Consider the following 26,888-nt stretch of genomic DNA (forward strand, 5'->3'; position numbering starts at 1 on the left):
CGGAGGACCATGAGTTCATGCTCTGCTTCAGAGAACCAACTGGTGGGACCCCAAGGGGCCGAGGCCAGCAAAGGTGCCCCCTGAGCTGTGCCCCAGACAGCAGGAATCCACACCCCCACAGCCCGAGGAAAAGCCCCACAGATGGTGTGACCCCCCTCCCGGAGCTCAAGCACCGACGCCCACACTCACCAGGACGCACTTGCCAGGCTCCAGGCTCCAGAGAGAGCTCTCCGTGTTGACCTTGTGGGTGAACTTCCCTTCCATGAGGACGTGCTCCCCACCCTCCTCCAGCACAGCCACCCGGATGGAGCTGCTGCTCAGGGCCACCGAGACCTGGAACCGAGCAGAAGGGAGTCACTCTGTGCTGGAAGGTGGCGCCTAGCACGCTCCCAAGCAGGACCTGGCCACAGACCACGGGAGAGCAAGATGCAAGGCCATCCTAGGGGTCCACAGGCACTCTGGACGAAGAGAATCCTACCGACCCGGTGACATTGGAAGCAGCCCGTGCACCGCCATCTCCTTCAAGTAAACGTACTGGAAGTCCCGTTTCAACGTGCGTAGTGATGACGCAGGGAAAACTACTGGTGTTCCACGGAAATCCCTTCTCCATCAGGGGAGACTGATGGCCATGGCTGAAGGCAAGCATGGCCGGCGCAGGTGGGGTTGTGCCTCCCCACCCCCATCTCGCTGTTGGGCCTCATCAGCAGCACAGCTCCGGAGGATGCCCAGGAGGGCTGAGCCCCCACACGCCCACTCTGCCTCCGTCCGCAAGCCGCTGTGCCTTCCCCAGGGACAGTGAGGCTGGCTCCCCTGTTCTCAAGAAACCCAGCCTCTCAGCCCACCATTCTCTCCTTGGGGACACTTGTCCTGGACAGTCTCTCCCCTCTCCCCCCCAGCTGTCTCCACAACCACACTGGGACCTGCTGGGACCCTGGCCTGCAGCCTCCAAAGCTCGTGAACCCCTGGAGGTTCATCAGATCAGTAACTGGAAGAGGGAAGCACACAGAACTCCTGTTTTTATTCCATTTCAATTCTTTTTAAACTCTAAAATGTGTGTCTAAACTGCAAAATCTTTTTATGACAGCATCTGCATAATGCGTGCATTAAATGAAAAGACACTGGAGGGGAGAACTCAGGCCTAAGGGTGGGGTTCCATCTGCTTTTGTTTGGAGACGACCCCCCCCACATGGCTTGTAAGTGCTCATTAAACGCTCATAAAGCATCGAACAGAAATTCTCAAAGTCACAGAACATTCGAGCTTGGCTCCTGTAACCTAACTGTACTGTAAAAACCCTCGAGTAAAAGATGGACAGTGGGGGGCGCCTGGGTGGCTCCGTCGTTAAGCGTCTGCCTTCGGCTCAGGTCATGATCCCGGGGTCCTGGGATCGAGCCCCGCGTCGGGCTCCCTGCTCCGCGGGAAGCCTGCTTCTCCCTCTCCCACTCCCCCTGCTTGTGTTCCTGCCCTCGTTCTCTCTGTCAAATAAATAAATAAAATCTTAAAAAAAAAAAAAAAAAAAGATGGACAGCGGAAGGGGTGCTGTTCCAGAGTCCCACCATCAGGCAGCTCTCGGGCAAGAGAGGAGGAATCCCTGAACTGAGCCGGGGGTGCAGGAGCCGGGGAAGGGGACAAAAGCCACAGACAGAGGGACCCACAGCCCACACATGCCCACACCCAACCTCTGGGGGTGTCCTGTTCGCCCGGCTCCGCAAAGACACGGGCACGACCCGGGCTTACTCGGCATCCAAAGGCCAAATTGGCAGCAGCCTGGCATACTCCCAGACGATGTCCCTGACCATGAACTTGGATGTGCGGTGGAGGCGCCACAGGAGCAAGCTCACTTTAATAAAATCCTCCCAGCCAACTTTACATAACACGATAATTTCCAAATTTGGGCAAGCTTCTCACACGGCGAGGCCTGCACAACAGGGGATGAGCCAAAGCACCGAAGGGGACCCAGATAGGAGAGGCTTCCAGTTCGAGATGTCACTTTGGGAAGGGTGATCGTGCCCCAGCCTCTGTGACCCACAGAAACGACAGGAACAAAGCACAAAGAGAAAAACCCCAGACAATGCAAAAGGGAGGAAGGAGGAGGAGGAAATGCGGAGACAAAGGAGAAGAGTGTGGGGACAGACAGCATGGAGCAGGGACGAGTGAGTGGTCTGCTCGTCTGGGCGTGGGGCTTCCAGCTGACAGTCAGCAGGCAGGGAGGACGGGAGCAGAGCCGCTCAGAGCCAGCCCTGGGACAGCTGCGGAAGCCCCACCGGAGGGGACAGGACCCCGCTGTGGTACAGACCGACGGGGGCAGCGCTCGAGGCTCGAGACACGGAGCAGCAGTCTGAGGGGCGGTGGGGGCGGTCGGCCCCACGTGCTGTACGGAAGGCTGGCCGGTCGGCCCCTCGGCTTCGACCAGACCTCAGCCACATAATGGAGAACACCATCAACACCATCCCCTCCTCAAAAGAATGGGGAAAATACGTTTAATTAAAAAAACTACCAGGAAATTAAGAAAGGCACCCTTAAAGCAACAGCATGAAAAAACAAAGACTACAGAGCAAATAGGAAAAAAGGAAATTCTAAAATATTTCCAGTATATATCCTCAGAGAGGCGTGAGAGGTGTGACTATGGAACCAAAACGAAATATGAAAATAGAACAATCACACACATACACCACTTAGAATTAAACACACAGAAGCTAAAATAGAATCTGTAACAGAAAGACTGGAAAACAAAGTCAAAAAACATCAAGGTAGAGACAAAGACCCATCCAGGCTGTGGGGCGGTGTGCCGGAAACCATGCAGCAACAAGACAATGCTCTGGGGTCGAGGAAAACATGCCTTCGGACAAAACCCCACTGAGGGCTGTGCAGAAGGAGTAAAACACCACACACACAAACTCGTGGACTTGTAACACCGAGAATTCAAAATAAGGCCCTAAAAATTCCAAAGACCAGGGATAAAAGTTTACTCACAAAGAACCTGAACAGAAGAGATCTCTAGAAACAGTTAACACTGGACATTAAGATGAGAGGGAAGCAATGTCCTCAATTTTCTAAGGGGAGAACTTTTTTTAAAGTTAGATTTCCATACACACCCAAACCATGAAATAACGGAAAGTTTAAAATAACTACATTTTAAGACATTCAAGAATTCCTTATTTACAACATACCTTGAGAAAGTTCCTTGAGGCTATAGCCCAGCAAAATGAGGAAAAAAAACCAAACCAGAGGAAGATCCTGGGGGAACGGGGTCAAAGGCATAAACGTCCAATAGGAAGGTCAGTGGGGCCTGGACCTCCTCCACAGCACGGTGACCGCAGCTCACAACACGGTACCGGGCATGAAGAAGCTGCTAAGAGAGAACGCCAACACTCACCACACACACAGACACGAAACCTTAACTATGTATGGTGACAAGTGTAACTAATCCTACCCTGGTGACCACTGTACAATACAGGTATCAGAGCCTTATGCTATACCCCCGAAGCTCAAAGGCTGTCATATGTCAATTACACCTTAATAAAACTGAGCGGGGTGGGGAGGGAGATCCAAAAGGGGTCCAAAACACTGAATTTAATCCAGAAGTACAGCGAAAGGGAGCTCCAGGATGGAAACTATACAGCAGAACTGAACCATAATTGGTCCAGGTGGGAATCAGAGGTGAGAGGGCCTTAGGGAAAGCGATTTCTAGACAATATTCTTTACTAGTGCGTCTAGGTGATTCGGACATTATGATGAAAAGATACTATTTTTTACAAGTTAAAAAGACACACCAGGAAAACAAAAAGCTACACAAGAAATTCCTAATCCAAAAGTGAAAATTATAGAGTAACACCTCCAAAAAAGCTCTTTCAAAAAGCAACAAGAACATAAAAATTGTCAATATGTACGTTTTCTGAACTTTGAGAACTAATCAAAGGTTTGCAGGAACCCAGAGAGCATTGAGTCAAGAAAAACAAGCTTTATGACATTTTAGCTGACCCTGGGCCCGTTCTCACTCTCTAGCCCCTTGGTAACCCACATCCCCAGCACAGCCTGGCAGCCATCAGAGGGAGCACAGAGGAGCTGGAGCTCCTCCAAAACTTCATTCTCAAGAACTCGGATTACTTGACCTGTGGTATGGTTCCCCAGAAGACCCCACTTGTTAGGCTGTTTTTAAATGGACTTGGAAAAGCCTTTTCCCCAGGGAGTGTTTGTTGAAAACAATCAGAGGCAAGTATTTTAACTTCACAGCTGACTGAAACAGTGGATAACAGCTGAGGCAAACAAAAGGAAAAGTTGTGGAATATAATGTCCGTGGAGGTTTTGAAAACTTGGACACATGAATGTGCAGGCTTAGAAAAAAACCCTTCGGTGAGGCCCTAACTCTCACCACTGGGTGACTTTGAGACTCTGCATGAGCAAGTGGAGGCTAAGGCAGAACTTTCAACTGCTAGGCTAAGTGTTAAAGGCAGCCCCTAATACATACACGGAGTTCCCTGGGAAAGAAATTCACTGGTCCTAGGTGTTTAAGAAAGTCTGTCCAATCATTTGCTGATCACTAAGTTCACCAAGTAAAAACTTCACTGGCCACCACAATAAAGAATACAGACTTTAGAAAATTAGCTCAGAAAAGTCATCCAACAAACAAGAACAACTACATCAAGTACCAACAGCAACAAACCATGAGAAAAAGGGAGAATCTGAGTTCCAGAGTTGCCATATTGTTATTTAAAATGTCCGTAATTTTCAACAAAAAATTATAGGACTCACTAAAACAAGAAAAGAGAGTCCATATACATGTAACAAAAGCAAACAATAAAACCTGTCCCCAAGGAAGTCTAGACATGGGCTTAGTAGAAAGTCTGTAAGTCAGCTATTGTAAATATACTCATAAAGCTAAAGAAAACCATGTGCAAATAACTAAAAGAAAGTATGAGAATAATATCTCATGAAGAATATCAATAAACAGATAAACATTACTTTTAAAAAAAAAAAATACAAATTCTGGAATTTAAAAGTAACTGGGGAAAAAAACTGAAGCAGAAAATCTACTAGAGGGTCCAAAAGCAAATCACAGCAGCTAGAAGAAAGAATCAGAAAATCTAAAGACAGGACAAATGATGGGGCGCCTGGGTGGCTCAGTCGTTAAGTGTCTGCCTTCAGCTCAGGTCATGGTCCCAGGGTCCTGGGATCGGGCCCCGCATCGGGCTCCCTGCTCAGCGGGGAGCCTGCTTCTCCCTCTGCCTGTGTGCCCCCCCCCCACTCCCCACTCATGCTCTTTTAAACAAATAAATAAAATCTTTAAAAAAAAAAAAAATGAAGAACGAGAGAAAGAAAGAAACCATGCAGGCTAGTAAGCAGTGGGTGGGAATATTCAAAGGGTGAAGGGAAGGCATGTCAACAAAGAATTCTATATCAGGCAACACTATCCTTCAAAGTTGAAGGAAAAATTAAGACATTCACAGATTTAAAAACCAACAACAACAACAACAAAACCCTGAGAGAATTCATCCCTAACAGGCCTATCTTTTCTTACACAAGCCCTGCAAGAAACTAGAGAGTTCTTCAGGCTGAAATGAAAGGACACTAGATAGTTACTTGAACCCGCATGAAGAAATAGAGAGTGCTGGTAAAGATAAATAGAAAAGACAGTATAAGTGTACCTTTTGTTAACTCTCTTTCTCTATTTAATTTAAAACAACTGCAGCACAAAGGAGCAGAGAACAGAAGTTATCATATAAAAGCCAATTCCGGATACACATTAAAATTAAGTTGTATTGATCTGAAATAGATTGTAATCCCAGAAAAAACACTAAGACAATATCCCAAAAAATATAGTTTAAAAAAAAGAGAGAAAGAATTAAAATACTACCCAGGGTGCCTGGGTGGCTCAACCGGTTAAGCGCCCGACTCTTGATGTCAGCTCACATCATGATCTCAGGGTCATGGGATCAAGCCCCACTTGGGCTCCACACTCCCAGGGATTCTGCTTGAGATTCTCTCTCTCCCTTTGCCCCTCCCTGGCATGCTCTCTCTCTCTCTTCTAAAAGAAAAAAATCTTAAATAATAATAATAAAAGTAAAAAATAAAATACTACACTAGAAAATTTCTATTGAACATAAAAGAAAGCAGTCATGGAGAAAAAGAACAAAAAATTTCAAAACTTACTACAAAGATACAATAATCAAAACAGTGTGGTACTGGCAAAAGGATGAACACACAGATCAATGGAATATAATTTAAAATTCAGTAATAAACCCATAAATTTACAGTCAGTTGATTTTAAACAAGGGTGGCAAGGCAATTCAATGAGGGGAAGAACAGTCTTTTCAATAAATGGGTCTATAACAAATGGATATCCACATGCAAAAGAATGAAGTTAGACAACTCCCTCATACCTTATCCAAAAATTAACTCAAAATGGATCAAAAACCTGTATGTAAGAGCTAAAACTATAAAACTCTTAGAAGACAAAAATGTAATTATCCATGTCCTTGGATTAGGCAATGGTTTCTTAGATCTGCACAAACAACCAAAAATAAATTAGTAAATTCTAGGCCTTATCAAAACTAAAGATTCTTGTAATTCAAAAAACACCATCTCTTAAGAAAGTAAAAAAAGGGGCGTTTAGGTGGCTCAGTCAGTGAAGCACCTGCCTTTGGCTCAGGTCATGATCCCAGGGTCCTGGGATCAAGCCCTGCGTCAGGCTCCCTGCTCAGTGGGGAGCCTGCTTCTCCCTCTGCCTCTGCCCCCAGCTCATGCACATGCACTCTCTCCCTCTCTCTAATAAATAAATAAAATCCTTAAAAAAAAAAAAAAAAAGCAAAAAGACAATTCATGGAGCAGGAGAAAATACCTGCAAATTATCTGACAAGAGTACAGTATCTACACTTAAAAAGAACTCTTAAAATTCAACAATAAAAAACCTCCAATGTTTAAAAAGTTAAAGGACTTGAATAGATCTATTTTTTTTTTAAAGATTTATTTATGGGGCACCTGGGTGGCTCAGTCGGTGAAGCGTCCACCTTCGGCTCAGGTCAAGATCCTGGGGTCCTGGGATCAAGTCCTGCATTGGGCTCCCTGTTCAGGGGGGAGCCTACTTCTCTCTCTGCCCCTCACCCAGCTTCTGCTCTCTCTCTCACATAAATAAAATCTTTTTTTTTTTTTTAAGATTTGTTCATTTGACACACAGAGAGAGAGAGAGCATTAGCAGGGGGAGAGGCAAAGGGAGAGGGAGAAGCAGGCTCTCCCCTGAGCAGGGAGCCCAATGTGGGGCCCGATCCCAGGACCCTGGGATCATGGCACGAGCCGAAGGCAGACGCCCAACCATCTGAGCCACGCAGGTGCCCCAGTAAATAAAATCTTTAAAAAAAAAAAATACAAATAAAAAGATTTGATTTAGAGAGAGAGAGCAAAAAATCGCGTGTGTGTGAGGTGGGGGGGGCAGCGAGAGGGGGAGAAAGAATCTCAAGCAGACTCCCCACTGAGTGCAGAGCCCGACTCAGGGCTCGATCCCACAACTCTGAGATCATGACCTGAGTCGAAACCAAAGTCAGACACTTAACTGAGCCACGCAGCAGCTCCCCAAGATAAAATTTATTAAAGGGCATTACTGTTTTATTGTCTATTTCCAGCAGAAGACTGGAAACAACCTCAGTGCCAATTAGCAGGGGACTCGTTTAGTAACCAGCTTGCTGCCTGACGGGGCAAAGGCAGACGGGAGCCCTGGGTGTGAGGGGCCGTGGGGTTCAGGGCACCTGCATGTTTGGGTTTCTGGCAGCCTGAGCAGGCACGCTTGGGGCACGGGGGACACAGGAGCCAGTGCCAGAGACCAGAGCCGCCCCGGTGTGGCCAACACTGGGAAGAGGTGCGCGAACGCGTCATCGTGCTGAGGGGGGGTGTGACGGTACATGCTCATACTTGATCACAAACGCGTCTATCTGCCAGAACGTCCCGGCAGCTAGTACATGATGCTGGGGGCAGGGCGGGGGCTGGGAGAGGACGAGAGGGCAGACGCAGGAGAGACACTTCCTGCCATCAGTGTTTACAGTCCTGAAGAGACCAACGTCCTGAGCATTCAAACACTGTACGAAGCAGACATGGAGCCTATGAACCTCCTGTTACAGAAGCTGCCTCTCTAAAGCTCCGGCCGACATTCGTTCTAAACACCTTCTAAGAAGGGAACCCTGTGGTACAGAGCTTTCAGACAAACTCCATCAGCTGCATCAAGCTCAGGGGCAAAGCACTGCTGTACAAGACATGCTCAGAAGCCTTGGTGCTGTTCTGGAAGGTTCCTGTGGTGAAGACACAGGCGGCGTGAGGCACGGCTGTGAGCCCACCAGCCAGCAGGTTGGCACAGACCACCCACAACTCCAGCAGGAAGCAGCATACCAAGGAGGAGAGAAATCTGCTTGTCGTCCAATGTACTCGGCCATGACTTTGCAGCAACATCATGACACTGTCCACCCGAAAGGCAACGAGCTAATGCAGCCGGGTCCTGGTCTCTGCTCCGCCACCGTTTTACCAGACAGTCTGCGGCCCTGTCATCAGCAAAACAACAGGTTTAGACTCCAAATCTCTCAAAGTCCCAGCATTAAAATGCTAGGGTTCAGTGAAATGCCAGGTTCCCAACCAGCCCCAGGTGACACTGGGGATCGCGCCAACACCTCTGTGGTGAGCACACCACTCAGTGCCCGCACTGAGGACAGGAAGGAGAACCTGGCTGCCTTCCTCAGCAGAGTGGACGGAGCAAAGAGCTGACCACGTTTCCCTCATGCAGGAGACCAAAGCTTCCCTGCGAGTGTTTCCTCAGATTCTCCAGCAGAATGATAAACAGCAAAAAGGCTGTGTGAGGCATTGCGCACATGCTCTTTCCTGTCCTCCTCGACACCCAAGGGGCAAGTCCGCTTCTAGGAAAATCGGCCCCAGAGGCGATGCTCTGCTGCTGGAGAAGCGGGGGCGCAGGGGCCCTGTGTCAGCATGCAGCCCGCCCCCCGCACACCCCCCCACACACACACCCCCAATCTGTGACTTTGTCACCATGCTCCTGCAACCGCAGCTACCAACACGATGACATCTGACAGGTGCCACAGACAAATCCCAAAAATCAACACTGCTGATGGGTAGCTGGGACAGGCACCTCAGGCACCTCAGAGAAGAGCTGGAAGGGGGCCAGTCCACAAAGAATGCGGCAACTCTGAGAAAAAACGCTTAGACCGGCAAAAGCCAAGACACACAGAATAAACCTATTCCGAAGTTTTAAGTGAGTCATGGCTAAAATGCTTAGATCACTAAAAAAAATGAGAGACCACAAAATTTTAGAAGGCTGCAGCGTGGGAATAACAGGGAACGTGGAAGTTGCTAAGAGACTAAATCCCGAGAGTTCACGTCCCAAGAGAAACAACTCCGTTACTATGTGCAGTGACAGGTGTTAACCAGACTTCCCGCAGACAGGGGGATCAAATCGCCAGGCTGTGCACCTGAAAGCAGTACGTCACCTTACCTCAGCTACAAAGACCAAACAACACAGTAACCTGGACAAAGGACACCACTGAAGGAGGGGGAGGCTTCCCTCACGTGGGCGATGAGGCCAGACTGGCAGAGACGCGGTCCGCAGGGGTCACGCGGAACACGGTTTCTCCAGTGCGGCGCCGAAAACACCCAGGCTTGCGTGCACACCTCTGCGTGCCGGGAGCGCTGGCCCCAGAGCACGCCAGCCCGGGAGACCCTGGACAGGTCACTCTCCACCACGGCCTCCAGTGTGAGCCACAGATGCCTCGGAGGGCTGGAAAGAAGGGGGCCGGGCAGGGCCCGAGCAAACGGACCACCAGCTGATGCACCACACGCCACCTACCACCCCCCGGAGCGGCCCTAATGGTGCCGACGGTCACTGCCCGAGCCCCACAGGCGTCAGCCCCAGAGCAGCAATCCCGGCCGAGTCCTGGGGACCATCACGTGCCCAGTAAATGTCTCATGCAAAAACAAGCAAAACCCAGGGCTGCACTGGGTGAAAGCAAGGGCATATCCTCCCAGAGACCAGGACACCTGCACTTGAGGGAAGTGTGGATCTGACCCCCTGGTACGATGGCCTGTCCCTTCGGCGATGTGATGAAGGGCAGCAGGACCCCACGATACAGTGCTCGTGGCAGAGCAGAGTCAGAAGACACACTGACATCACCAGCATGTCCGCCTCCCGGGCAGAAAGGACAGTGGGAGAGGCCAGGTCACCTGGGTCTCCAGAGTCAAAGAGAAAATTACTAGTTTTGAGCTGGGTATGACACAAGTCCTTCTAGAGAAAGCTCCAGAAGTTCATAGACAAGTTAGAAGGCAGACAGTAGACCAGCAAAGTCCACAGCCAACACTTTTCGTAACTCCTTCACCTACGCACAAAGCAATCCCACCAAAAAAATAAGCCCTAAATCAACACCTGCCCCATAAAACCCCAGAAGATGCCGGGCAAAGTACTCCCCCAGGAAGGTCAGCCCGCACCAGCCGGCCATGACCCTACCAGCACCAAAGGGGACATGGTCACTGGAGCCAGATCCCGGGGGGATGACCCCTAGTCACCAGGTCTTGCCTTGGATCCCGAAGTCCACCTGACCAGGGGTCACGGACGCCAGTGAGATCTCCTCAGACAGGGTGGGAAAAGGGGTAAAGGGGGAAACGAGTGGACGGTGTCATGACAGCCAGCCACACACCAGACACGGAGCCACAAAGCCTATGCGGCAGAACGGGCCGCCTTCATCAACGCACAAGACGGGCCTGTTCCAGGTAGAGCGTGGGCAGTCTGGGGTCAGCACCTCAAGATGGGGGACCCGGAGGGGCTCACTCACCGCCCAGCCTGGCTCTCGCTCACACATATCCAGACCAGCAGGAGCCGGTGCCACTTCACGTGGCGGCCGTTTCCAGAAAATGTACAAGAGCTCACGGACGAGCTCCATTTTACGCACTGTGGGACCTGCTCTTGGAAAGAAGCCAGCAGTGCTGGTCTTTGACTAGTGGGAAAGCAGCCTGAGCTTCGGGGGCTAACACCCCTGCGCCAACCATGGCCTCATCCACCCATCGCCACCCAGACACACTCTGAGGGCGCTCAGTGTCCAGGCACAGCAGGAGTGGGGGACACGGTGAGCTCGCTGTGTCAGCTCGGGAGGCTGAGCAACCCCTCGGCCTCACTTTCCTGCCTACGGACATGGAAGGTGTGGCTTGATTTGCAGGCTCCTGTGAAGGCTGATGAGAGGAGGGCGCTTTCTCCGCAAGTATCGGAATTCTTTACGTTGAAGGGATTGTAAGTTTCACAAACCACATGGGGCTTTTTCCTTTAAAGTGAAGCCTACCTACTTAGAAAAAGTAAACATCTCTCTCCCACTGAAGGATTAAATTTCTACTCACGCTCACGGAGGTGGAGAGACCAAGTGGAGCTGTGAGTGCCACTGTTCCCACCTGATGTGGCCCCTGCTCCGATGGGGGAGCCTCACAGAGCACAGGACCGGGCGTCCACATGCCACTGCAGAGCCCAGGGGCCCCTGCTCGGGACACCACCTTCTCCATCTGTGAAACGAGCATATCGACCACCCTACCTCCTTTGTGGAGCTTTCCGTGAAGACGCCGAGCAATGACCCACAGGACAACAGTGGAATGAACCACCAGCCCCCAGGTGTGCCCGCGCAGCACAGCAAGGCTGGGGGAGGGCACGTCTGGAAGACAGGCCAGCCTGGCTCCGGCACAGCTGTCCCTGACACCTGTGCCCAAAGACAGAAGCCGAGCAGAGAAGCTGGAGGCGCCCCTCGGTTACCTGCCTGCCCTTCACCACGTGCTTGGGCACCGGCACCTTGAGCTCCAGGTCGGTGTAGTCCTGCGACCAGGTGTAGTTCTCACGCACGGCACCGTTGTAGCTGTCGGGGTTTCTCTGGAACTGCTCCTGCCTCCTGGGGAAGAGCAACAGGTGAGATGCACCCGGGCCCATACGCAGGAGCGCCACGGCCCCACCGCACGCCCGGCCCCCACTGCACGCCCGGGCCCCCACCGCATGCCCGGCCTTCCACCACAGACCCGGCCCCCACCGCACGCCCGGCCCCCACCGCGCACCAGCAGACCCCACCGCACGCCCGGCCCCCCCCCACCGCACGCCCGGCCTTCCACCACAGACCCAGCGCCCACCGCACGCCCGGCCCCCACCGCGCACCAGCAGACCCCACCGCACGCCCGGCCCCCACCGCGCACCAGCAGACCCCACCGCACGCCCGGCCCCCCACCACCGCACACCACGGCCCCCCCCCACCGCACGCCCGGCCTTCCACCACAGACCCAGCGCCCACCGCACGCCCGGCCCCCACCGCGCACCAGCAGACCCCACCGCACGCCCAGGCCCTGGCCACATACCCACACCCACACATCTCCAGCATCTGAGAAGCTGAGTCTCGCACTTCCTGACCCTCCTACTCAGGCCTCCTGGGAAAGCACGGGGATGAAAGGACGCCGCAGAGAAGCCCCTGAGGGCAGCGCCACGGGTTGGGGACAGCGCCCACAGCCCGGCTCCACAACACGGCGGGCCTGCTGGCGGGCTTCCCAAAGCTCACAGACCAGGCCCATCGCTCAACCAAAGGGTGGCAGTAATGAAGTCCCGGGGCTCCTGCTTTCTCACCACCTGCCCGGCAGGGCCTAGCTCCACAAGACAGCAGAACAACTTCAGCCCGCAGCTGCTTGGCTTCCACCCTAACCCTCCACAGCCCTGGCTCTCTCCTGGTAAGGAGCGCACAGGGAGGGCGACACAGCAAAGCACAGGCCGCCTGGAAAACCCACCCGCCACGCCGCCTGTCCCTGCGGGGCCAACCCAGCACAGATGCGGACACGCCTGGCCACGCAGCGGAAGGCACAAACAAAACACGAGAAAATGCTTGCTGTTAAATGGAACGGTGCTAATAACAGCAAAAACAGCTTCATAAAAGTATGGACTCACAAGCCCACTACGGTGAGTTTAACACCTAAGGTAAAGACAAAAGCCCAGTGATGGACGTGCAGCTCAGCCACCTTCTCCAGGCCTCCGGAGGGAAGCCCAGCAGACACTCCGTGGGGGACACGGCATCATGCAGGTCTTCCTTGGTGCACACGAAAATACGTGGAAAAGGCTCAGAGCGCATGCAGGCCGCCAGCCCCTCACCTCTGCCAGGTGCTGGTCCACGGGGAGGCATTTTTACTGGCTGAAGCACGGGGACGAGAACGTGTTTACCTCCTGTGCGCATGCCTCACACGCCTCAGATGTGAGGCTGGCATCCACCACGGCCCAGCCGTCGGGGCCGCCAAGTGGCTGCTGTTAGGGGCTGAAGTGTGACCCCCAAAATCCTATGTCGTCCTAACTTCCACCACCTCAGAATGTGCCTTACGTCCAAGTTAAAATGAGGTCATCGGGGGTCGTGATCCAATCTGTGTCCTTCACAAGGGGGCACCAGGACAAAAAGGATGCGCTCAGGGGGATGACGGTGTGGACACGGCCGTGCGGCCGGGGCCACGCGGGGTTAGGGCTGTCTGCCTCCGCAGAAGCTAAAAGGGGCAAGGAGGACCCTCCCCAGAGTCTGGAAGGGAGCTCGGGAGAGCGCCGCAGAGAGCAGGGTAGAAGAGGCAGGAAAGGTCAAGGCCAGGCACGCTGGACACAGAGGCCACAACACACACCCGTACACAGGCTGCTCAGCACCAGGAGCAAAACATCCGGCGTACGGCTGAGTGCGGCCCAGGCCCGCTCCCTAAGAAGGAACACACACGTGTGTCCGTGCCCAGGGACATGCCTGTTAAGTCTCTGTGGGGTCTCCGGTGGAAGAGCAACAAGCAGTTTGCCTTTCTTCTCTGTACCTTTAGGCATTACCCAAGTTCCTCACAATACAGACATTTGATCAAGAGAAAAACAGCTCTTTTGAAGACAGGAGGTGGCAATCCGCCCTGCGGCCCCCCCGACGGGCAGCTCTCCCATAACCACACCAGCCTGCTAAGCATCTCCACACCTCAAACGGGGCCCGGGGAGACGGCACCTGCACCCCCAACCCGCTCTAGCACCCACTGCAGCTTGAAAGCTCACATCAGATGGACATGCTCGAATGTGCAGACAACAGCTCCGGCAAAGCCGACCAGGATGAAGCCGGGAGACGCATCCTCACTGCACGGCCTTCTGAACTGTGTGTATTAACTGTTTAAAATCATCAACAATACGGAAACACATACATAAGATATACACAAAATAAAGGCCAACACGGGCAGAAATCGAGAAATAAACCGCGGGACCTCTCACAGTGGTGGGGTGTCTGCGTCCCACACCCAGCACGGAGCCCTCATCAGCTGGGGTCCACACGACCCCTCAACCATAACACGCAGCACACGCCGCCAGAGACGCCACAGGGCCACGCTCAAGGGGCCACCTGCCCGTGGAGCTGTGTCGAAGTAGCTGAGCTGTCCCAGAGCTGGGTGCTCACAAGAGGGGCTCTGGCCACACAGCACTGCAGGGCGGGCGGCCAGGAAGGCACCCAGCCAGCTCACCCCGAGCGGACCCGCAGCCTCCTCCCCACGGAGCCAGGCACACTGCTGGGTGCTTTTTTAAACACTTGGAATCCACATTCTCTTTAAATAAAGTCGATTATTTCCAGCCAACAATGTGTAAAAATAAGCCTCCTGTCATGTGCAGGTGCTCTGGGCCCCCCTCGCCTTGTCATCCCCGCTGGGCCTGGAGCCACGCCCCTGCAGCTGCCAGCGAGCACACTGGGGGTGGGGGGAGGGGAGGGGAGGAGCGTGAGTCAGCAGCCCGGGTGCAGGCGGCAGGCAGGCCTCCCTGTGGCGCCCACGTCCAACGAGCCCATCAGCCCCATGACAGCGTCCTGACCGTGTGTTAAAGGAAAAGTCAGGCCAGGTTCCTCGCGCCGCGGGCGCCACAGCCAGCAGCACCTGCACCGGTGGGAGCTCTGCTCGGCCCCTCCCTCCATGCCCCTGTGCGTGGCAGGAATCCAGGGGCCTCCTTCCTTCCTGGGTTCAGAACAGTAGTGGTCAGGACGAGAAGTGGCGGGTAAAGGGGTCACAGACCCAACATAAAGGCGTCTGTGCAGGAGGCTCAAGTGCGCATGGGGAATAGGGACCGGTGTATAACCGGGGGCACAGGGGCCGCCCTCAGGCCCCTCCCCAGGTTCTGGGACGGTGGGTGGCTCCCCGACTATACCCAGTGGGAGGGACCAGGGCCTGAGCGTGTGCATGTTTAAGCAGTTAAATCTCTCCCTTCCCGGACATCTCCATCTTTCCCACTGACCTCCTGCTCACTGGTCCCACCACATCCGGCCCCCAGACAGGAGCCATAGCAGGTGCGAATGCAGGGATTCTTCTCTGGGTTTCTGCATTTCGCAAGCTGGAAGAGGTGAGCCCACCCTTGGAGGCGAATGCCCTGCTTCAGAGCCTCACGCCAACCATGCCCTCCTGGAAGCAGGTCCACAGGCCCCATCTCAGCACCGAGATGTGACTGCCACACTCACTGTGCAGCTTGGAAAGGAAGGGTCCGACTGCAGAGTGTGTGCACAGTGACCCACCCAGAGGGCTCTGTACCAGGCAGGCCCACCGCGCTCACGGCCTCCCTTCCCAGCAGCACCCACCCGCCCTCCTGCCCCCCCCCCCCCCGCACATACAGGTTCCTTTCCAGCGGCCACCTCTTCCCAGCTCCTGGAGCAGCAGAAGCCCATAGCATCGGGTGCCCTGCTCCAGGCCCAGCCACCCGCACACCAGCTCCATGCGGTCCAGGCGCCTCCCTGACATCCACTATCCCCTCCTGCCCAGGGTCACTGTCGCCCTCACACTTGGTCACCATCCTCTTCAGTGCGTTCCCGCCTGGAAAGACAGTCTGGCTCAGGACACAGGCTTCTCGGTCCACTTTCACGAGGAAAGAAGGCTACCTGGCCCTCTGGGGCACTTGGGGAGATGAGCTGCACATCCTGCCTGAGAAATCTATACTTTACCCTCTCCCTTCTCTAAAATCTAGCTTCAATAATTTTCTCTCCACCTAGTATCACCAATTCAGCATCTACCACCAGCCCTTCCCAGACGGGAGCGGCCCACGTCACACAGGGACCAGAGCCTGAGCAAGGGCACCACTCAAAATGAGGAGGCCCCAAGAAAGGGACACACGAGCTATAGCCCAAGACGAGACAATTTGAACCTCAAAAGAGAACAACGTCAGGGCACAGGAGTGCCTCAATCACTTTGGGCGTCCACCTCTTGATTTTGCCTCAGGTCAGGTTCTCAGGGTTGTGAGACTGAACCCCCAAGAAAGGGACACACGAGCTATAGCCCAGACGAGACAATTTGAACCTCAAAAGAGAACAACGTCAGGGCACAGGAGTGCCTCAATCACTTTGGGCGTCCACCTCTTGATTTTGGCTCAGGTCAGGATCTCAGGGTTGTGAGACTGAACCCCCTGTTAGGCTCCGTGCCGGATGTGGAGCCTGCCCAGGGTTCTCTGGCCTCCCCCGCATCAAAAACAAAAACAAAAACAAAACAACAACAACAACAACAACGTCCACAAAAGACTAAAGCATGTGATGTAGTCAAAGGTCCATAAGCTCATGAAACAAAAGCCCATCAGTCCCCTTGATGGCCAGAGTACAGCTCCACCTGAAAATTAATAGAACGGTTGTGCAGGAACCAGAATTTCAGGAAGCCAAGTCCCTCTATCAGGACTCCAGACAGTCAATGAAGAAGGCAGACCAGCATGAGAAAGTCACCATTTTGTCACCTGCACTGGAAACTTGCTTCTGGGCAGCAGGGTGGACGGCGGGGGGCGGGGTCTGCCCACAGAAAGGTCCAGAACACCAAAGTCCACAATGCTAGACACCAGGCACGATCCTGCGATGTCCCCACCTTTGTGACAGTCCCCAACACCAGGCCGAAAACCCACTGCATCCCGCCAGGGCACGTGGGCAGGAGCAGAGAACACGGTCACCAGAACCGTGAACGTACTGGCAGCCCTGTCCAGAACGTGGGAAAGTCTAACAGACAAAGTTCCAAGTTTCTGTACAAATAAACAGCAAGAGATTAAAGAAGGAAGGGGAAGTATTCTAAATCAGGAGGCTGAGAAGACGCAAGCAAATGCCACACTGGGGCCTGCTGGAATGCGAATCTGAAAAACCAGCTGTGAGGAAGCTCCGTGAGACAATCAGGAAGTGGCCATGGACTGGGCGTTAGGTGACCCTAAGAAATCCACGACAATTACAGTAAGCTTCAGTCCTCTATTTTTACTGAAGTATGTATGGGTGAAATTTCATGATTTCTGGATTTGTCCTATCAAAACCAAAACCAAAACAAGTCTGGGGTAGGGAAAGACGGAACAGGGATTGAGAATGCCAGGTGAGGAAGCAGAGGGAAGCTTCGTGGGCACTGCTGGTGTGGTTCTCTCCTTTCGTGGAACTGTGAAGATCTGGGGGGGTCTGTCCTGGCTGTGCACCCGGCAGGGGGCCTGCTGGCCCGGGCTGTGGGGGGAAGCGTCCCACTGAGAGAGCGCCTGTGGATTTCCAAGGCCACCGCACGACCCAGCCCCTGCAGCGTGCCCACGTGGCGTCCTGCAACCCCCAAGACCCCTGCCCACTGAGCGCACAGGAAAAGAGTGTCTCAATGCGACCTGCACTCACGTTCCCGTGTGTGTCCACGCTTACTGGCCACATCCTCTCACTTCTGTGATGCTCCTGCCACGGCTTCTGTTGGTGCTTTCCCTGGTTTGCACAAGAACCCTATGATGGGGGGGGGGAGAACTCTGTCGGCTTCAGAGTTCACAAATGCCTTCTCCCGGTGTGTAAGCGGTCCTCATACTTTCCTCATGACATCTGTTTAACACAAGCCCCGTCTCTGGAATCAAATGGCTCCTGGGGCCCTCCCTCGCCAGGGTCGCTCCTGTGGCCTATAGGGCCCCCTCCTGGGCTTTGATCCCTACGCCCCACAGTCATCAGCCTGTGTCCAACCTTGCTCTCATGTGTTCCTGCTTCGGCCCTGACCAGTCATACCAGAAGCCCGTGTGAAGAGAGAGAGCATGCGGCTGAGGTGCCCAGAATGACTGGTGGGGACTCTGCCCACCGGTGTCAGGACCTAATACAAAATTCTTGTAACAAGTATATTTTGACAATCTGCTTTTAACATTCTAATTTCGTAGCACGATTATTCTTTACCTAAAAGAATGAGATGATTCTTTACCTAAAAGAAAAGAGGCAAGGTTCATGAAGTCCGTCATAATACGCCCGTGAACGATTTGATAGGTTTTAATGCAAATTGCGGGAATACCCGTGACGAGCTGTACGGACAGTCAGCCAACACAAACAGCGTCGATATTTACCGCACGCTGTTCTCATTCACCGAAAGGTGAAGTCTGTCATAGTGAGACTTTTTCTTAAATCACGTTCGTTACTTGAACAAGGGTAAGAGCATCCCAAACATTTTACAAGCACGTGACTGTGAAATAGACATCTTCCAAGAAAAGCGAGACAACCTGTGCCACAAACACGCCAAGTGAAGAACACTGAACTCTGACCCCAACTCAGTTTTCTTCCCCTCAGCATCCAAGATCAATTGCATCATGACCAGCTTTACTGCTGCAGCTCTCAACAGACCGCCCAACCGAGCAGCAATCGCACTCGAGGAGATACCACTAGGACTCCCGCACCCACCCGCCGGAGGGACGTGGCCCGCGGCACAGCCCCGGGGCCAAACGTGCGCACCACACGCAGAGAAACCACGGCGGCAGGAGGCCCAGTCAGGGCGACAAGGAAACCAGAGAGCCCCAGTATGAGGCCCGGTGCTGCCCCGGCCTCTCCCCGCCCTCCGGACAGCGGTGTCCCCAGAGCCATCCACTCTCCCACAGACGTACACTCACCCCTGTTTATAGGCACCCTCCAAACCGCTCCTCAGACTGGGAGCCCGGGGGCACCCCCTCCTGCCCACACTCTGACGCCGGAAGACCTCTGAGAAGCTGTCCCTGAGGCGAGCCGCCGTCAGCGGTGTCGGGCCGGCAGGGCACGTGGTGGTTTCTGGGGCCACCGTGTGCGAACACACCAGGTGCACACGCACGCACACGGAAGGACTCGGCGGGGCGCCGACCCAACAGCCTGCTGCCGGTGGGCCACGGTCTGAGAACCAGAAAGTTCCACGATGGAAGAGCCGGAGCAGGTGTCACTTTTATGAAAGGTGAAGCAGAAAAGAACTGGGGGAAAAGGAAGCTTGAGAGGCTGAGACGAGTGGTGGGCCTTCCCTGGCCCAGGCAGGGGCGGGGTGGCTCCGTCCCGCCGACAGAAGCAGCTGCTGACATGCGTCCCGGCGCACTGGGCACAGGCTGCCCTGGACTGAGGAGGGCTGCGGCGGGGAAGGGAGGCCCGGGCGGAGGGAGCGTGGGCACAGCGGGGCGGGAGGGAAGCCGTGAGAACCCAGGGGACGAGGCCGGGGCACAGGGTTCTGGCGGTCACGGAAAGGCTGCCGCCAACAGGTCTGCGCCACACGGGCAAGGAAGACCTGGGCACAGAGGCCCGGCACCTCGTGTCGTTCCACCGCGCTTCAGTCCCATGGCGCTTCCCACACACTGCAACTCCCTGCCGTCTAGGTCTGCGGCAGCCCTGCATCTGACCAGCTGTCATCGCTGTCCCGCACACCTGATGCCAAGCACACCTGCCCAATGCGTGTGACAAGCAGTCCTCCTTGCAGTGTGTGTGCTACGACATGGAGCGCGTGTCCCCCGCGTCACATGACACATGTCCCCTGTCTTCCCCGCCTGGCCCTCACCACCTGCGTCGAAACCCCAGCTTTCGTGCCGTGGGGGCAGCCCCCCCTCACCCTTGCAGGGTCAGCAGCCGAATCCTCCGAAGACGGACGGATCCTACCAACAGCAGCCCTGCAGAAGGGCTCTGAACAGACAGAGGACCTCAGCACAGCAGGCCCGGGGGCCCGGGGAGCCGAGCACTTGGCATGAAGAGGGCATCCATGCCGATCCAACCCCCCGCCCCCCAGGAAGCCTCCACGCTCTCCAAGCAGCTGTGTCACCTGGTCCTCGTCTGCACGAGCACCATAACCTGGAATGACCGACTGGTTCTCCATCTGGACCCCTGGGCACACACCTCCTTCACCTCACACACATCACCGTTCTGTAAAGCACACGAGAAACTACAAGGTTTCTATTAAATGAACATGTTCTCCAGGATTAGCACAAGTTAACAACCACCGTACTTAGTGGTAGAGGAACCTCCTTCATACACAATCCCACAAAGATGAAAAAGAGTCAATTATCCTGAAATAAGTTATACCCTGTTTTTAAATTTGCCTGGATTTCATCTCGTTCTGCAAACAAAACATGAGTTCTCGACACATAAGCATTAGAAACAAATAAAGAAACAAGACCCACTCAAGAGCAGGAAAAAGGTTTAACTCAGGCTTTAAAAATAAAAAAAAAATTAAGTCAGGAATTCTTAGTTCAAATTCTGTTATCACAAGGTTAAAACAAAGTTTTAAAAACTCTTTTCTAAATTGAAAAACAGACTTAAAAAGCAACCAATTTATACCACAGAATCCCCAACTGCTGAATCGGGACACGAGCCCCCTCAAGAAGAGAAAGGTGGGCTGGGTACGGGGAGGGGTGAGACCGTGTCCAGAGGAGGGGCCCATCCCCACTCCACACCACCAAGGGCACCGGAGGTAGAGACGCATCTGTGCGCGTCCAGCCTCTCACAGCAAGACGACACTGAGCCAGGATATGAGGACAGCATATTATTTACAGAACAGCGGCAACGATCCCTCTCAGAAAACAAAGAGCGTGTGGCAATGAGTAATGATAGCAAAGGAAGAGCCAACTCGACACGAGGACCAGCAGAGACAGCTGAGGAAAGATGCAGGAATTTCCCAGGAAAAAAACAAAAACAGAAAGAGAGAATATAGAAGGAAGAAGCTGGGACACTGGAACCGGGAGCTGAAGAATAAAGAAAACAGAAGGGAGGCGAGAACCAGAAAGAACGAAGGAACGTCTGTGGAGACGCAGGATGGGCGTCGGAACTGCAGGAGCACCTGCGCACTCGGGGGACCCGGGAAGGGACAGCTGCCCGCCCAGAGCAAGAGTCACCGCCTGAGAGGTCATGGCCAGCCTGATGTGCCACAGCTCCAAAGTGTCCACCGCGCACAGGCGAGGCCCAGGCATCCCGCGCGGTTCCCGGGCTTTCCTCCTTTCAGCACTGGAGTCCCACCTGGTCATGGGCAAACCGTGAAAGTCCCTTATCCCATGACCCCCGGAATCCCGGGAAATCAGGGAGCCTGAGGTCCCAACAGCTCCTCTCAGGGCCACTTTCTCTGCAAGGCACTAGAGGACGTTCCCAACAGGGACAGGGGAAGGGCAAGGGCCTTAGATCCCGTTGCACTTAATGCTGAGTCTGAGCCCTGTCCCCGGGACTGGTGACCGAACAAGGGGCCCGCTCTCTGCACTCCTACTCAGTATTGTGCCGGAGGCACCAGGCAGGGCAACAAGGCAAGAAAATAAACAAAAGGCACTCAGATTGGAAGCTAGAAGTAAAACTCTATTTGCAGACGATACGACCTTGTGTAAATACATAAAATCCTTAAGAATCTATTATATATTTAAACAGAGTTAATAAATGAGTTAAGCAAAGTTGCAGCTTACAAAACCAGTATGCAAAAATCAACTGTATTTCTATATAGTAGCTATGAACGATCTAAGAAAGGCATTAAGAGAACAATTCCATTTACAACAGTATCAAAGGGGCGCCTGGTGGCTCAGTCCGTACAGCATGCGATCTTGATCTCAAGGCCCTGAGTTCGAGCCCCATGTTTGGTGTACAGATTACTTAAATAAGTAAAACTTAAAAAATAATAATAATAAAATACTGAGGAACAAACAAAAAAAAACCTCTACAAAACTGAATCTTCAAAAACAACAAAACGTGGTGAAAACAACTGAAGAAGAGCAAATACAATAGAAAGGCACCTCAAGCTCATGGGCTGGAAGACTCCCCAGACTGATCCACGACCACTGCACCTAGCTTCTGTGCAGAAACGGACAAGCCGATCCTAAAACCTACATGGAAATGCAAGGCCAGAACAGGGGTGTCTGGGGGACTCGGTTATGCGCCCAACTCTTGATTTTTTGCCCAGGTCATGATCTCAGGGTCCTGGGATCGAGCCCCGTGTTGGGACCTGTGCTCCGTGAGGAGTCTGCTTGAGAGCCTCTCTCCCTCTCCCTCTGCCCCTCCCTACAGTGCTCACATTCTCTCTCTCAAGAAAAAAAAAAAAGCCAGGGCGCCTGGGTGGCTCAGATGGTTAAGCGTCTGCCTTCGGCTCAGGTCATGATCCCAGGGTCCTGGGATCGAGTCCCGCATCGGGCTCCCTGCTCCTTGGGAGCCTGCTTCTCCCTCTGCCTCTCTCTCTCTCTCTCTCTCTCTCTCTCTGTCTCTCATGAATAAATAAATAAAATCTTTAAAAAAAAAAAAAGAAAAAAAAAAGCCAAAACAATCTTGAAAAAGGAAGACCAACTGGAAGACTCATACTTGCCAATCTCAAAGCTAACTGTAACAGCCACAGTACCCAAGACAGTGTGGGACAGGCATGGACCTTCAACAGAATAAAACTGAGGGTCCAAAAAGAAACTCTCTGATTCATGGCCAGTTGCTTCTCAACAAGGAAGCCAAGTCCCCTGGACAAGGAAATAACAGTCTTCCCAACAAATGGTGCTGGGACAACTGGATATCCACATGGACCACAGCCTCAGACACACAGAAATCAACTCAGAAGGGCCAGAGAATGCAAGAGCTAAAATATATAAAACTGTAAGAAGAAAATACAAGAGTAAATCATTGCAATCTTGGGCTAGGCAGTAGTCTCTTAAATACGACACCACAAGCACATGCAACCAAAGAAAAATGAGATAAATCAGACCTCATCAAAATTAAAGATTTTTGTGCATCAAAGGACACTGTCAAGAAAGAGAAATGGGAACCCACAGAATGGAAGAAAATACTGGCAAATCATTTATCTGATAAGGGCCTCGTATCCGGAATACATAAAGAACTCTTCTATATCTAACAATAAAATGACAACCCAATTAAAAAATGAGTGACAGGTCTGAATAGGCATTTCTCCAAAGACGTACAAACGGTCAGTAAGCACATGAAAAAAATATGCAACATTTTTAGTCACTGGGAAATGCCATCTGAACCATTAGGATGGTTACAACCACAAAGACAGACATTGACAAGCACCGACGAGGCTGCGGAGAAATGGAACCCTCCGCGGTGCTGGTGCGCAAGGGGGGGCAGCTGCTCTGCACAAGTCTGGCGGCTCCTCAAAAGGCTGAACGCAGAGCTACTGGGGGACTCCACAATCCACTCCTAGGTGTGTCCAAGAGAAAAGGAAACGTGTGTCCACACAGACACGTGTGCACAAATTTTCACAGCACCGTTCCTCATACAGACAAGGCAAATGTCCATTAACCAGTGACTTAATAAACAGGGTGGTGCATCCACACAACAAAGTCTGACTCAGCCAGCACAAGGAACAAGGTCCTGATACTTCCTACAAATAAGGCTGAATCTAGAAAACGCAATGCTGAGTAAAAGAAACTGGACACTAGGCCACAGATGGCATGATTCCAAGCATACAAAATGTCACAAGTTATAGGCACCTGGTGGCTCAGTCGTTAAGCGTCTGCCTTCGGCTCAGGTCATGATCCAGGGTCCTGGGATCGAGTCCCACATCGGGCTCCCTGCTCGGCAGGAAGCCTGCTTCTCCCTCTCCCACTCCCCCTGCTTGTGTTCCCTCTCTCGCTGTGTCTCTGTCAAATAAATAAAATCTTAAAAAAAAAAAAGTCACAGTGGCAAAACTACAGACACCAAAGTAGACTGGCAGTTGCCTATGGCTGGGAAGTTAGGGGGGAAATGGGGAGGGAAGCTCTTTTTGGGGTAATAATGATGTGCGGGAATGAGCCAGTGGTGAGGGCTGTGCAGCCTTTAACTATACTAGAAACACTTAACTGTACCCGCTAGAGAGGACTTCTACAGTGCCTGGGTGATGTGTTCATTTTTAAAAGCTGTCTGTGTGTGCGCATGCATGAGCATGAAAAAGGTATGTGAGGAGATTCTCCATGCTGTATAACATCAGCTACAGAATTAGGTAGAGAACTTATTTTTACACACAGGTATTTGTAACTCACCTGTTACTGTGGCCAAGTATTTTCTAATGTTAAAATGCTCTAACAAATAGCAAACATAAGTTTTTTTTTCCTAAAGATTTTATTTATTTGAGAGAGAGCATGGCAGGGGGAGGGTCAGAGGGAGAAGCAGACTCCCCGCCAAGAAGGGACCCCCAACACGGGACTCGATCCCAGGACTCCAGGATCATGACCCGAGCCGAAGGCAGTCGCCCAACCAACCGAGCCACCCAGGCGCCCGCAAATATAAGTTTTTAACTGGAAATTCAACAAGATACCAATAGTGATGAAACCTGAACAATTTTCTGTTTCCCAAATTTTCTAGACCTTGCTTTTATTACTTGTATAATTAATTACCTGCTTCCCTGTCACAAGCTGTAACATAGTGGGAAAGATGCCATTCCTAAATGCAACACACAATAGTTATCAACTCATCTCAGGACACAGGAAATCTGTATCGAATTCTCCAGGGTAACTTTCCATACCCGAATATAACAGGAGAAGAAAAGGAAGCCACAAACAATGCAATGATTTCAACAGCACCGTAAATGAGAGGAGATTCAGTAATATTCCTCAAGTTAAGATGCAGTTTCACCATGACATCAACTAAAGACCGCAAGGGTATAAAAAACAGAAGTTAACCATGTGAAGTCACATTCATTTTAAAGGAATCAAACAACATTAAAGAACAGTCTTGACCCCTTTCACAGACAAGAGAATGGTATGTCCGCTCTGCGGCGTGAAGGGAGACAGAACTTTCTAAAATCTAACAAAGGAAATCACCGAAGACAAGACACATGATCAAATCCCCACACAATTCAGGGGATCAACTGGAAAAAGGAAAGCAATGCACAAGAAGGCACGTGAACTTTATTTATAAACCCGAGAGAAGGGCAGTGGCCAGAATCCAGGCGCTGGAGCAACAAACAGAAGCAAACACCATGGGTAAATCATGGTGTCGAAAACCTCATCTCTCTTCTCATTAGAGTGGCACAAACTAAGCGTTAAGGTAGCATCATGCAGGTCTCAGTACCACCGAAAGCCCACTCATTGTCCCCGGCAACTCTCCCGGGACAAGCAGTCAGGAAGTCCCCCCCAAACCCGCACAGCCTATTTGCGGAGCACACCACCCTCAACCACAAGCCCTTTCCAGTAAGCAGCGGTGTATGGAGTATTGCCACCACCAAAGCTACACTAACCAAGGGGAAAAAAAAAAAAAACCACAAGAAGAAAAAACAGCTTTCAGCCCTGACGCCTGGTGACCCTTTCCCTCTACCCGAAGGACATTAGAGAACCAGCCACCTCGAACGAGTAGAGGAAAGTAGGAGTGCGGGAGAAATCCTTCATAACCCCATTGTAGGGAAACCTTTCTAACTCAAAATCCAGATGCAAAAGAAAATAAATAAGTAAAAGACTAATGATACATTTTATAATAAAAAGCACCTCTGCTCGGAGAAAAAAAAACAATCATAAGCAATATCAAAGACAAAAAAAGACAAATAAACTGGAAAAAATATATTACAAATAAAGATCTAATTTTCCCATTATATACAGAAAGCTCTAAAAAATTGAAGGACAAAATAACAAACTCCCACAGAAAATGGGCAGAAGACATAAAGAGAGCATCCTCAGAAAAAAAGGCACAGCGTGAAAATACAACGTCACACATAACACAAGAAGTAAGCGCTCAACCGTCAGGGCGCCCCTCTGTTGGGCAAGCACGACTTCCAAAGCGTAGTGCACGCCCCCCAGCCCAGCTGTGGGGACAGGCTGTCACTCGTTCTGCAGAGCTGTCCACACGGGCTGGGGTGGCCTACCTAACAGAACAGGGAACAGGGGGAGATGGGGGGAGGCCCTGGGGAAGCTTCCACTTCTCTCTCATTTGGGAATATCTCGTTCTGGGTGGTGACTTAGGGCAACGTTCACTTTGTAGGAATACATCAGGCTGTACTTGAAGCTACACCCACGTCAGAAGTGGGTGGCATGTCATCTTGGCTAAGGGGGCCCATCTTCCCGCATCCCCTTCCCGCGCAGTTCTGAGTCAGTCAGAAGACGCCTGAGGACAACATGCAAGGCTCGACAGGGCTGCAGCCCCGGCCATCAGGCGCACGACAGGCACGGGCTCAGTGGCACCGCTCACAGGCGGCGCAGGGCCTGCAGAGAAGGCAGAGCACGACCCCCACACACAAGGCAGTGTCTGCCGGGCTCGTGCACATGTTCTCGTGTGTGCACGCGTATGCACGGGGCAGCCTGTTTGCACGCTCAGGCGAGTGAGCAGGCCCGGGGGGGGGGGGGGGGGCAAAGACTCCAAGCCCAGCTCTGTGCATGTGGCTCCTTCCCATGCATGCACGCTTGTGCACCGTGCGCACGCGCACACACACACGCACACACACGAACGCACACACATCTGAACCAGGCGGCACAGAGCCCAGAGCACAGCTGGGAGACAGACGCCAGGGCTCCACTCCCACAGCACGGTGGCTGGCATGGGCCCCCAGGTCGCCCCCCAAGGGCTGGAGAGCGCAGTCCCGGAAAAAGGTGACGGCCTTCACTGGCGCTCCCGGGAACCTGGAACACACAGCTGCAGCTCACCAAACCCTGAGAAAGCCAGCTTCCCGGAGAGGCTGAAGCCGCAGGACGCCACGGCAGCCATGGTCACGGGGGACACTGGGGAGGGACACAGACAAATGCATCAGCCGCTGTCTGAACAAGTGC

General features: G+C 52.6%; 1 protein-coding gene across 3 annotated transcripts in view; it reads right to left on the reverse strand.

The window, feature by feature from the left end:
* Window positions 1-26,888, reverse strand: part of NUDCD3 (NudC domain containing 3) — a 58,092-nt gene that overhangs the window by 10,313 nt on the left and 20,891 nt on the right. For all 3 annotated transcript variants that reach the window (XR_003607775.2, XM_028095396.2, XM_028095395.2), the window contains exons 3-4: window positions 11,772-11,904; window positions 190-333 (exon numbers count right to left, since the gene is read on the reverse strand). Coding sequence is in view for 2 of the 3 variants with exons in the window: in XM_028095396.2 (XP_027951197.1) it covers window positions 190-333; window positions 11,772-11,904 (277 nt within the window). In the remaining variant the exon portion in view is untranslated. The remainder of the gene's footprint in view (window positions 1-189; window positions 334-11,771; window positions 11,905-26,888) is intronic.

Source organism: Eumetopias jubatus, unplaced genomic scaffold (assembly GCF_037043125.1).
Source record: "Eumetopias jubatus isolate StellerSeaLion01/CBP00866 unplaced genomic scaffold, mEumJub1_p1.0 scaffold_14, whole genome shotgun sequence".
NCBI classification, from domain to species: Eukaryota; Metazoa; Chordata; class Mammalia; order Carnivora; family Otariidae; genus Eumetopias; species Eumetopias jubatus.